The sequence below is a fragment of the Megascapheus bottae genome, chromosome 25 (assembly GCF_031878675.1).
Source record: "Megascapheus bottae isolate mThoBot1 chromosome 25, mThoBot2.hap1, whole genome shotgun sequence".
Taxonomy (NCBI): domain Eukaryota; kingdom Metazoa; phylum Chordata; class Mammalia; order Rodentia; family Geomyidae; genus Megascapheus; species Megascapheus bottae.
In genome coordinates, this window is record NC_143533.1 from 20,513,798 (window position 1) to 20,526,181 (window position 12,384).

The window sequence follows — 12,384 nt, forward strand, 5'->3', positions numbered from 1 at the left end:
GCCTGTAATCCTAGCTACGCAGGAGGCTGAGCTATGAGGACAGTGGTGCAAAATAGCCTAGGCACTAAAGACTGTGAGACTCTTATCTCCAATTAACCACTAGAAATGGGAACTAGGACCAAGGCTCAAGGGGTAAGGGGGTATATCGCCTTGAGCTGAAGAGCTCAGGGAAAATGCCTAAGCCTTGAGGTGAAGAGCTCAGGGACAGCACCCAGGCCCAAGAATTCAAGCCCTATGACCCCTCCCACACCCCCCCACAAAAAAATTAGCAGGACAAACTAGGCTGGTTATAGATACATTTAGAAAAATGTATAGGGCTATTACAGAAGTATCTAGAACTAGTCTGAGAACATATCAGAAGGAAATAATCAGCTTACACCCTTGGGAGAAAAAGATCTTGGAAATAACTCCTTGCCAATTTGACAAGCTATTATTCCTAAGGTTGAACTAATCAGTCAAAAGCATATCTTGAGTAGCTACTCTATATTAAGACAACATTCTGTACAGACACATGTACTAAGCTAGCATTATGGGAAAGAATCTTCATGTTAGTCCTGAACAAGACAAACTGTCCCTCCTTGGAGACTCTGGAAAACAAAGGTTACAGGAAGTCATAAGAAGAAAAGGGAAGAATATTTAGACCAGGTCATTACCCTATATTTCCATGTAATAAGTTGATTCAAGGCCTGGCTACAGGATCACCAGCTCAAGGACATCCTGAGCTACATACTGAGTTCTAGTACAGCCTGAAGCTGTATGACAAAGTTGCCCATCCAAAAAAAAAAAATTCAGGGGCCAGGAGTTTGGCCTAGTGGTAGAGTGCTTGCCTAGCATGCTCAAAGACCTGGGTTCGATCCCTTGGTACCACATACATAGAAAAAGCCAGAAGTGGTGCTCAGCGGTAGAACTCTAGCCTTGAAGAAAGCCTAAGGACAGTGCTCAAGCCCTGAGTTCAAGCCCCAGGACTGGCAAAAAAAAAAAAAGTCAGCACTGGAGGTGCATGCCTGTAATCCTAGCTCTGGAGGAGGCTGAAATCTGAGGACTATGGTTAAAAAGCTAACCCATCCTAATAAATTCAATAAATTATTTACCTCCAATTAACCGAAAAGAAGCTGGAAGTGAATGTATGGTTCAAGTGTTAGCCTTGAGCAAAAGAGCTCAAGGCTAGCTCAAGGCTAACTGATAAGGTTTGTTTCATCAGGTATTTCCTGCCCAAGAAGGCCTCAGAGTACTTACCATCCCCACAAAGATATTTCCTGCTACAGCCAGTGTCTCTGTGGCAGTGGTTCCCATGGTGATTTGCAAAAACCAGGTAATCTAAAAGAACACAGAGTCCAAATCATCAACCCTATCAGGACTCTTGGAGGATGTCCAACAAAACCTCTTCTCCTGACATGGAAATTGACAAGAAAACTCAGGGCTACAAAAATAGTGTAGCACAGTCACAAAACAAGTTGTAAACAGATCCTTGACCAGAGCCTGGGCTTCTTGGATTCAAGAGCAACTACATTCAAACTACATGAAAAGGTGGTCCAGCCTAGCTTTTCTCCCTGCTCTGCCCACAGGCCTACCTAGGACCTGGGTGAACACTAAATATCAGAATGCTTAGGAATATTTGCCATTTCACATTGGTTCTAATGAACAACACACTCTGCCTTCTATATATGAACATATTTCCAAAGTGAGAGTCATTTTATGCCTTTTACAGATCCCAAAATAAAGGCACATCTCCTAACTGGTATAAGAAAATGACTCACCTTCTGAATCACCCACTGCAGGAGGCCCAGATAATAAAGAATGGACATCACACTTCCAAAGAAAAGGATGATTGGTAAGGACTGTAACGAGAATGGTAAACATCTAGTGAGAGATTGTATTATATGTGGTATATATATGTATATATACAATAATTAAATGGTTCAGCCTTCTAAATTTAGCTATTAGTATTCTAGTATACTTTAGGAATTCAGTATATTTTAGGAATAAATTCTAAATATGCTGAAAATTTATTATTCCATCAGAACTAACAATTAGATGTTTCTGAGCTTTACTCCCTATTGCTCTTTCATCTAGTTTCTGTATAGTAATGACCAAGTGCAAGGAATGGATGCTGTTTCCTTTACTGATGTTGTTAAACTCTTACAGTTATATTGATCTATAGGCTGGCTGATCTTTTTTTTGCCTGTCCTGGGCCTTGAACTCAGAGCTTGGGAGTATCCCTAAACTCCTTTTGCTCAAGGCTAGCACTCTTACCATTTGAACTAAAGTACCACTTCGGGCATTTTCTGTGATTAATTGGGGTAAGAGTCTCACACTTTCCTGCCTGTGCTGGCTTTGAACAGGGATTTTCAGATCTTAGCTTCCTGAGTAGCTGGGATTACAGACGTGAGCCACTAGTGCCCATCTGGCTAATCTCTTAGGCACACATTTCTTCCTTTGTTTTATTCCCCAAACCCTCCAATGCTCATCCTTCTTGCCCACAGAGCAGACATAACCTGAAAAGCAAAGACACTTTGGACCAGCTCTTCCCCGAAGACAAAACTGGAACCAGCCACAGTGTAGCTCAGGAAAATCTGAAAGAAAGAAGAGAAGAATCTAGAGAACAAAAGTGAAGCCAGACAGGACACACAGAGAAGATGGCATTTGCATCTTCTGTGACTAGGACTTACTGCTGGTACTAAAATTGGTCAGCACCTTTAGGCAAGCTATGTCCCCATGAGTGACTCATTGAATAATAGACTCAGCAGATCAGTTCTCTCATTTCACATATTTTGCTGTACCTCATTACTCTCCTTTCACAACCAGATCTTACACCATTCACATAATGCAACCTAATGTTATACTTCCTTCAAATCTCCCTTCTCTATACTTCTAAAAGACCAAAGTTTTCATTTATTTTCCCATACCTGGATCTGATTCCCCAGCCACTGAAATGCAATAAATCCAGGATCTGTTCTGATGACCACAATCCCAAAGACAAATTGAAGTCCCAAGCCCCAAAACACCGTTCTCCAGGACACCTACAATCAATAAGAAAATTAATCCAATGTGAGTTCTAAACTCTACTTGACAATGTATGTGTCTGAAATTTTTAAATGGATACATATGCTCTGGGTGGAACTAACCTAGGATGTTAATTACATATCTAGAGTAGAATGGTGTAGGGTGTATAGAATGTTAAAGAAAAACATGACAGGAATTTACAAATCACAAAATATTTTCATACCCAGATTATATGTTAAAATGTGATCTTAATAATTATTTTTTGCCTGAGCGAGCCTTACGCGCAATCCTCCAAACCTCTGTCTCCTGAGTAACTGGAATTATAGGTGTGCTTCACAATACCAACCAGTTCTATCCCTTTTAATGAATACCTGACATATAAATTTTTAATTATGTAATACTATACACAAAGATTAATACTTGGGCCTTGTTGTTATATGGTGTTATGACCAAAACTCACTGCACTGTGATGTTTGGAGCAGGCAAACAGGATGAGGATGAACATACAAATTCCTGCAAAGGAGATCAGTTGCTCCGGCCTTTTAGCTGTGTCGAGAGCTAACCACAGGATGACCCCAACCACTGAGAGTCCTGAGAATCCCCTGAAGAAGGAAGACCAAGTCTATGTTGTCACTGCATAAATGAAAAACAATATATTTACTTCTGAAAAACAGAAATTAGGTCCAAGAGTAAGTGAAAAACTTCAATGGTGTATTGCTGATTACAGATATAAATATATATATATATATTTTTGGGGGGGTGGTGGTTGATGGGGCTTTAACTCTGGGCCTGGGCGCTGTCCCTGAGTTCTTCAGCTCAAGGCTACAGCCCTACCTCTTGAGCCATAGCTCTACTTCCTGTTCTCTAGTGATAAGAGTCTCCTGGACTTTAGTGCCTATAGGCTGGCTTTGAACCATGATCCTCAGATCTCAGCCTCTTGAGTAGCTAGGATTATAGGCATGAGCCACAGTGCCAGACACAGAGATACTTTAAGAATCACTTATCTATATAGTAATTTTCTAGCTTCTACCTCTTTTCCCCCAACTTATTCTTCAAATCAAAATGCAAACTTCTGGGGCTGGGAGCATAGCCTAGTGGTAGAGCGCTCAACTCCACCCACAAAGCCCTGGGTGTGATTCCTCGGTACCACATACATAGAAAAGACTTGAAGTGGTGCTGTAGCTCAAGTGGCAGAGTGCTAGCCTTGAGCAAAATGTGTCCAAGGACAGTGCCCAGACTCTGAATTCAATCTTGTTCCCATATCAATGAGATAGGGTATAAAGATTCAATCTTGAACAAACAAAATACTAAATCCTAAAAAGAGGAAAAGTATATACTATGAGCCTTCCCTTTTACCACTCTAAGGATAAGATTAAAGGCCTAGCCACAAATCAGGTACTTATGGGCTTATAGTCCTTTCAAGTAACAAACACATTTGACTAATGACAGACCAGTATTCACATTATCTGTGTGTTAAGAGTCCTTCAAATCCAAGAAAAAAGAATTAGAAGGGATATCACAGATGAAACCAAAACAAAAAGAACACATTGTTCATGACACTTTTGGAGCAAAACAATGAAATGCACTATATGTCAAAACTGAAATATGGAGCTCTTCTAAGTGGAAGCCCATCTCACTCAGTAAAATCTGGCTTTGAGTAAAGTCATTTTAGCTCTATTTCCCTAGTGTCAAATAATTATAATCCAAAATTTAAGTGGAAATCTGATGTTGTATCTCCAAATTATCACTGTTATGAACATCAACAAAATCTATTTTCTGTGCAATCACTGGGGGAAAGGGCAGAAATAAGAACTTTGTAATGAAGTCTGAAAGTTATTCTTTTAATCCTCACCAAAGGACATGTGCATGCCTTAGAGCGATGGTCTAAGGCTACTGAAAATCCAGGGCAGTATGAAACAGGAAGTTAGCTTCTAAACTCTAAGGAATGTAAAAGACATCCAAGGGTTCAGGAAGTATGGACAACTATAGGGAAGAATGCATAAAATGTAACAGGGGTTAAAGGAGACATACTTAGTAAGTTAATGTAACTACTGTGTCTTTGTTCTAATTCCTTCAATGAAGAAATGCATAGATTCTTCTCAATTCTCACATGGGCTCTAATGCTAAAGACATGTAAACTTTTCTCTAAAACTAAGTCCCTCCTTCTCCCTGACAATATCAGCCCACGAATATAAAAAACTGGACTTAAATCTGGTGCTTAGAGGCCTGTTGCTATTTGTGCTCCACACCAGCGCAGAGTATAGGTGAGAGGCTCAGCAATCACTCAGGAACTGTCTATGGAGGACGGAATACAGAGAAGCAGACTGAAACTAGGGTACACGGGAGCATCAGGATGTTGAGAATTTTTATCTTACTATTATGGATCTAAGCTATCCTCCAAAACTGTGTATGTTAAAAGCTTGATACAAAATGCAGCAATATTTAGAGGTGGGACTTCTGAAAGTAAATTGAACCATAGGGTTCTGATATCATCAGTGTGTTAATCCAGTGATGGGTTTCTAATTGAAAGGACTGCATCAAATGAAGGCGTTAATAAAGGCAATGAGCCTATATTCTTTGGTAAAAACTGCAGAAGAAGTGAAATAGTTGGAAGAAGTAGTTACCAGGGTTATATCTTGTTTCCTGGCTCTTACTCTCATGTTATCTTTGCTTCCTGGATGACAGAGATGAGCAGCTGTGCTATCACATGCTCCCCACCATGATACTCTGCCTTCCAACAACTCCACAATGATGAGGCCTAGCAACACCTGAATAAAACTTTGCTCCTCCAACTTCTTTTTCTCAGGTTGTTTTTTGGCCAGAGAAACAAAAAGGTAACATACTTACCATTTCATCCAAAGTCTCAGGTTGGGGTTTTTAAAGGACTTCGGATATCTTGTTAATTTTTTACCAAATAACTTTTTTAGAAAGTGAGAAACCAGGACAAATAATACTAGGCAGGTAATGACAAACAAAGCCAGTGCCCTCTGGAAATCCAGGATGCAAGCTGCCAGGAAGTAAGCTGCATAAGCTAAAGAAAGAAGGTGAAGAGTTAGGGTCAGCAAGACAGAGCTTCTCAGAGCAAATGAAGCTTCCAGCAAGAAAAACCTTTCAGAGAGCTTGCCGCCCAGTCTGTCAAATTGGGCTGCACTTTTTTTTTTTTTTTTTTTTTGCCAGTCCTAGGGCTTGACCTAAGTGCCTGAACACTGTCCTTGGGCTTTCTTAAGGCTAGTGCTCTACCACTTGAACCACAGCACCACTTCCAGCTTTTTTTTCTATGTATGTGGTACCAAGGGATTGAACCTGGGTCTTCCTGCATGCTAGGCAAGCAGTCTACCACTAGGCAGAACTCTGGCCTGGGCTGCACTTCTGAAGGCCAGGCAGTTACCTGAAATCTTCTTGGGAATCCTAAAGACAATCTCCCTTAATTTAACCATAAATTTTCACTTGCCCCTAGAAAAATCTCACTCCCATTTAATCTGATATCTTCTTCCTGCCCATCACATATATTTGATCAGCATCCATCTTAGATACTTAAAAACCCAGTCAGTTATCTATTCTTGAAGCTTTATGAACCCAGTTATATTAAAAAGTTAACCTTTTCTCTTGTTCAAAACCAGGTAAACATGACTACCACTAAGAAGCAAAGCTATAGATGGCCCTTTGCTCACCAAAATAATCTAACAATTTTTAAAATCTTATTATGTGGGCTGTATCTAATATTGACATCAAAGCCCCACATATCACTGACAGAAGACTTTATAAACAGTTTGGTTGTCTTTTAAAAATACTCTCTTCCTAAAAACCTATGACTCTATAGACATAATGTTTTATTTTATAAATTAATATGTTTCTATGACATACAAACCCTTAGCCTAATTTTGATTAAGTTCTAAATACTAAGTCCCAGTGATTGTAACACTTGTTTGTTAAACTTGTCATTTAAAAAATGATGTAAAAATCAATGTTAATAAATTCTTTAATGAAAAAAAATATTCTCTGGTTGGGACGAGAGTTTGGCCTAGTGGTTAAAGTGCTTGCCTAGCATGCGTGAAGACCTGGGTTCAATTCCTTGGTGCCACATATATAGAAAAAAGCCGGAAGTGGTGCTGAGGCTCAAGTGGTAGAGCTCTAGCCTTGAGAAAGTCCAAGGACAGTGCTCAGCCCCGAGCTCAAGCCCAGGACTGGCAAAAAAATAATACTCTGGTATTTATTTTCCTTGTAAACTAGCATATAGATATAGATGTAGATATAGATATATCAAGAAATTGTGCCCAGAATCAAATCAAGGCACTAAAAAAGGAGATGAGCCTAAATTCTTGGAAATATTTTTAAGTCTGTTAAGGCATACAGATTCTACTTGTTGTTGTAGATGCAATTCAATAAATTATCTGACTGAAAATAGTTAAAATCAGACTTCAGTACAGACTTCAAATAGCCTTTAAGTAAGTTTGTGAATAAAATTACTTTCCATATACCAATGAACTTGATACAAAGTAACATTCCTAAAATAAGTGTGCTTCTCACTTCTACTAATTTTCATTATCTTACCAACACACAACAGGCCCAACATGATCTTCTTGAACAAGTTGGCATGTTTTTTCCAGAAACTTCTTGCCTCAAAGAAAGGCTGTAGATTTCTCCTGATGAAAACCCAAAATTAAAATACAAGAATTAGGGCCAGGTGTTTGGCCTAGTGGCAGAGTGCTTGCCTGGCATGCATGAAAACCCAGGTTCCATTCCTTGGTACCACATACACAGAAAAAGCCAGAAGTGGTGCTGTGGCTCAAGCGGCAGAGTGCTAGCCTTGAGCAAAGAAGTGTCCAAAGGGCAGTGTTCAGGCCCGGAGTTCAAGCCCCAGGATTGGCAAAAAGCAAACAAACAGAAAACAAAATTAGATGGGCACAGTGGCTCTCGCCTGTAATCCTAAATACTCAGAAGGCTGGGATCTGAGGATTGCAGTTCAAAGCCAGCCCAGGCACTAAAATCCACAAGACTATTATCTCCAATTAACCACAGAAAACGAAGTGGCTCAAGGGGTAGGGTGGTAGGTAGCCTTGAGCTGAAGAGCTCAGAGACAGTGCTCAGGCCCAGAGTTCAAGACCCAGAACTGACAAAAAAAAAAAAAAAAAAAAAAACAAATAACCAAGAATTATTCCATCCCATTTGTGCTACTTTTCAGAACTTGACTGGCCCAAGGTAGAATTTGCTAATTTGCTCTGAGTAACAAAAAAAAGAAAAGAAAAGAAAAGAAAGAAAACTTATTTCAGTTAAGGACAAGTTAGATAATACTACAACAAAGCCCAAAAGGACATATCAAGCCTTGTCAATTTGCAGATTAGAATGACCCTATTCAGCCTGGACTAGGATTATTGTGTGTGTGTGTGTGTGTGTAAAAACCCTGGTGAAACCCTTTATTGAAATAAATACACTAAAAAGTGAATACTGTGAGAGTAAAACATGCTCTTCTGGAGAGTAAAACATGCTCCCATCAGTGGGAGGGGGAGGATGAATGGAGAAAGTGAATGAGGATGACTATGGCTGAACCATGTTATATATATGTATGAAAATATAACAGTAAAATCTGTTGCCATTGTTTTCAGAAGGGGGAGAAAAGAGATAAAAAAGGTGATAGAAGAAGATAGAAGCTGATGGAAGGGATAAAGTTGATTGGGTGCATTCTATGCATAAATGGAAAGGTCACAATAGTTTTATAAATTATGCCAAAAATATTTTTAAAAATTTTTTTCACAACAGAAACTGCATTTGATAAACTTTGTACAATGACTGCTACAGAGACAAGCTCCAGTTAGCTGCAATGAAATGGCCGCTCACCTGGTCAGGCCAAGAATTTTCTAAATCATTTTTCCTATTAAAACAGCTTTCACTCAGTGTCTAAATATCTAAGGCACTGGTGGCTCATGCCTGTAATCCTAACTACTCAGAAGGCTGAGATCAGAGGATGGTGTCTGAAGCCAACCAAGGTACCAAAGTCCTTTAGACTCTTATCTCTAATTAAGCAATGAAAAAGTCAGTGATAGAACAGTAACTCAAATGCTAGAGTGTTATCCTTGAGCAAAAAACGAGCACTCAGACTCTAAGTTGAACTAGCACACACTTAAAAAAAATAGATAAGGCTTGTAGGAATACAATTTAAAAGAAACTGACTTAACTTGCCCTATTGCTCTTGCCACTTCCTCATCCCTGCTGCCTGGACCCAAGATATCCTACATTGCAACAGCCATTATTGACCATGAGGTAACTAACCTTAAGGAAGGAAGAAAAAAAAGACTATAAAGTTAAAGGATGGAAAAAAACGATAACCTCATGTTGCTCCTCTCTGGGGCAGCAACACAGGAACGGGGAGGGACACACAGGGCCAGCCTGTAGTCCCCCGGGAGCCGAGCGAGATGGTAAGTGTCGAAGACCCAGCCCTCCCCCAATCACCGGGGAAGAAAAAACCACGCTGAGTCAGAAGCAGTGTTAACCATGAAAGCGCATCAGATCTCTCTGCTGATCTCTGCTGATCTCTCGTTCTCTCTGATGCTCTCCCGCTTTATTGCCTCAGACAATTAGTTACCTACTGTTAGGGTAGGAGAAGGTGGGCACTGGGAAGCTAGCCAATAGGAAGAGGGCCCCTGTGCTACCACTAAGGGTCTGGGTGGGGCTTTCAGGTAGTGGGCAGGACAGGTGCAGGAAAGCGCGCGAGACTTGAGCTGCTGCGAGACCCGCGAAACTGCAGGGGGTTCAATCGAGTCACGTACACAGCCTTAAGAGAGGTATGCAAAAGACCAAATGCCTGGACAAAGCCCTTTAATTGCAGCTGAGCCAGAATCAGGCTTCAGAGATGGAGGCTAGGCCCCAACAACCTCAAGCAACAAACAGAATCTGACAGCAAGTAAGAGCAGCTAACCTAATCTGCATAAAGCACACTCAAGCCAAATTAAGAAAAATAAGTTTACTACTTATCAATAAAGAGAACAGTCTATCAAGAAAACATACCACTCAGCTATACAGAAGGTAGAGGATTACAGTTTAAGGACATCCCAGGCAAAAGCTGGTGAGAGTCTATCAAATAAATACACCAGATATGGTGGTGTAGCTCAGTAATCTCAGATACTTGCAAGGCAAAAGTATGAGGATTGTGGCTTAAGTAAGGGCAGCCCAAACAAAGTTACTGTGAGACCCAATCTGGGGGAAAAAAAAAAAAGTAAAAGGACTGTAAGAGTGGCTAAGTAATAAAGCATCAAATGTAAACCTATGAGTCTCAATCACTAGTATTAGAAAATAATAATTAATTGCTATATACCAAATGTTGCTACACCTAGTTTCATAAAACAATACTAGACATACAGTGTAGATTTGTGCATGTGTATATGGGGTGCTTGTAGACTCATCCCAACAATTAAACAAGCTTTCTGTGACAGCAGAAGGTTAGATCTCTTCTTACCTAACCCACCCTATGCCCTTAGGTTCTAACTAAACTGGATTCTACAACTTTTGTACCTCAGGTTAGAGGGAGGCCTCAGGTCATCCTTGAGGCTATGTTCCTCTACTGCAGTCCTTTTGGTTCCTTCAGGATTTACTCCTTCCTGTAAGCACAGGTAGAATCAAGTCAGTCACAGAGCACTGCTAGAAGATCTACGGAGATCAAGAAGGCAGCCAAAGACCTCATCAAAGCAACAGAGCAGGCCATAACACTATGGAAACAAAACTAATGAATTACCTCGAGCTCCAGCCCTGAATTCTCAAAGTCATTCTTCAGGGTGGATGGGCCACTTGCTTTTCGCATCTTGTTTTCCTCAACTGCAAAACAAGGGTGGTAAGATTTGCCACTCAGTTTTGTAGGCTGAGGAGTATTTTTAGGACCAAGCAAAGCACTAGCCAGAAACACAAACCTAAATTTCTATAGAAAAGTAGCTGAATTGGGCCAGGAGTTTTGCCTAGTGGTAGAGTGCTTGCCTAGCATGTACAAAGACCAGGGTTCGATTCCTTGGCACCACATACATAGAAAAAAGCCAGAAGTGGCACTGTGGCTTAAGTGATAGAACTCTAGCCTTGAGAAAAAAAAAAAGCCAAGGACAATACTCAGGCCCTGAGCCCAAGCCCAGGACTTGCAAAAAAGGAAAAAGAAAATTAGTTGAATTTATTAAGAGAGAAAACTAGAAAGATTGGGGACTGATTTCATTGTAATGAAAGGTAGAATTTGATTCTTTTTTTAATATTTTTATTGTAATTAATAAAAGGATTACATGATATTTGCCAGATAGAAGGTGCATTAATTCACATACATTGATACCCTTTCACATGTCTTGGTCCCCATTACCCTCCCCCCCACCCCCCATCTTGTTTTACCCCCTTCCCTATCCAATTTCAAATAACCAAATACAAATATATCCGATATATCAGATAACAAAGTGAGATACTGTAACAATATGAGATAACCAAGGGACAGCAAAAGAGCTGAAAGATAACATAGTACATTAAGGACAACAATCATTCATTACATGGCTTTTGTTTCTATATCCTAGAGGTCCTTTCAATTAGCATCATACTATATGGCCTTATGTATCTATTTTTTGCTCTATTGCAAATCTCTGCTAGGAGAGCCCAAGGTTTCTACTGGTTATGACAAATGAGGGAAACCATTGAGCCTAAGTTCCTTTGAGTCTGGTTTACCTCACTTAATATGATTTTTTTCTAAGTCTTTCCATTTCCTAACAAATGGGGCGATGTTGTTCTTTCTGACAGCAGCATAGAATACCATTGTGTACAAATACCACATCTTACCATAACAAATTGAAAAAATCGCAAACCAACAAGTTAATGTGTCACCTTAAACTCCTGGAAAAAGAGCAACAAACCAATCCTAATCCCAGTAGAAGGAAACAAATTATTAAAATCAAAGCAGAATTAAATGATTTAGAATCCAAAAAAAACTATAGAAAGAATCAAGAATTTGATTCTTATCAACAATTGCTGCCCTTAATAAGCGGAAAGAAGATAGGAGAAAAAAAATGATAACCTAGGGGAACTGGAATAAACCAGTGAGTGGGCTACCTAGGGCCCCAGGACCTAGACTAAAAACCTCTCTGCTCAAACGAAAAACCCTAAGGCCAGTGCTCCTTTTTGCCTAGGGAAGGCTCCACTGAGCTATACTGCATGAGAAGAAAATAAGAAGAAAGAAAAGAGCTGAGGGAAAACCCAAGATGTTAATGTTGCTGAAAATAAGGATAAATAGGCTTTCAAGTTCACAACCACAATGTCGTAGCATAATAATTGTTTTCTGAGTATCACAGAGAGCACTTGATCAATTTAAAAGAAACCTGCATTTAGAGTAATCAGTATGATTGTCAATGATTCCAATTAAAGTTTAAAACA

General features: G+C 39.8%; 1 protein-coding gene across 1 annotated transcript in view; it reads right to left on the bottom strand.

Moving 5' to 3' along the window:
- Window positions 1-12,384, bottom strand: part of Slc28a2 (solute carrier family 28 member 2) — a 31,493-nt gene that overhangs the window by 7,933 nt on the left and 11,176 nt on the right. The window contains exons 2-10 of the mRNA XM_090318426.1: window positions 10,730-10,809; window positions 10,510-10,595; window positions 7,555-7,646; window positions 5,851-6,034; window positions 3,464-3,605; window positions 2,907-3,020; window positions 2,496-2,573; window positions 1,758-1,838; window positions 1,237-1,317 (exon numbers count right to left, since the gene is read on the bottom strand). Coding sequence (XP_090174552.1) covers window positions 1,237-1,317; window positions 1,758-1,838; window positions 2,496-2,573; window positions 2,907-3,020; window positions 3,464-3,605; window positions 5,851-6,034; window positions 7,555-7,646; window positions 10,510-10,595; window positions 10,730-10,795 — 924 coding nt within the window. The 5' untranslated portion in view covers window positions 10,796-10,809. The remainder of the gene's footprint in view (window positions 1-1,236; window positions 1,318-1,757; window positions 1,839-2,495; window positions 2,574-2,906; window positions 3,021-3,463; window positions 3,606-5,850; window positions 6,035-7,554; window positions 7,647-10,509; window positions 10,596-10,729; window positions 10,810-12,384) is intronic.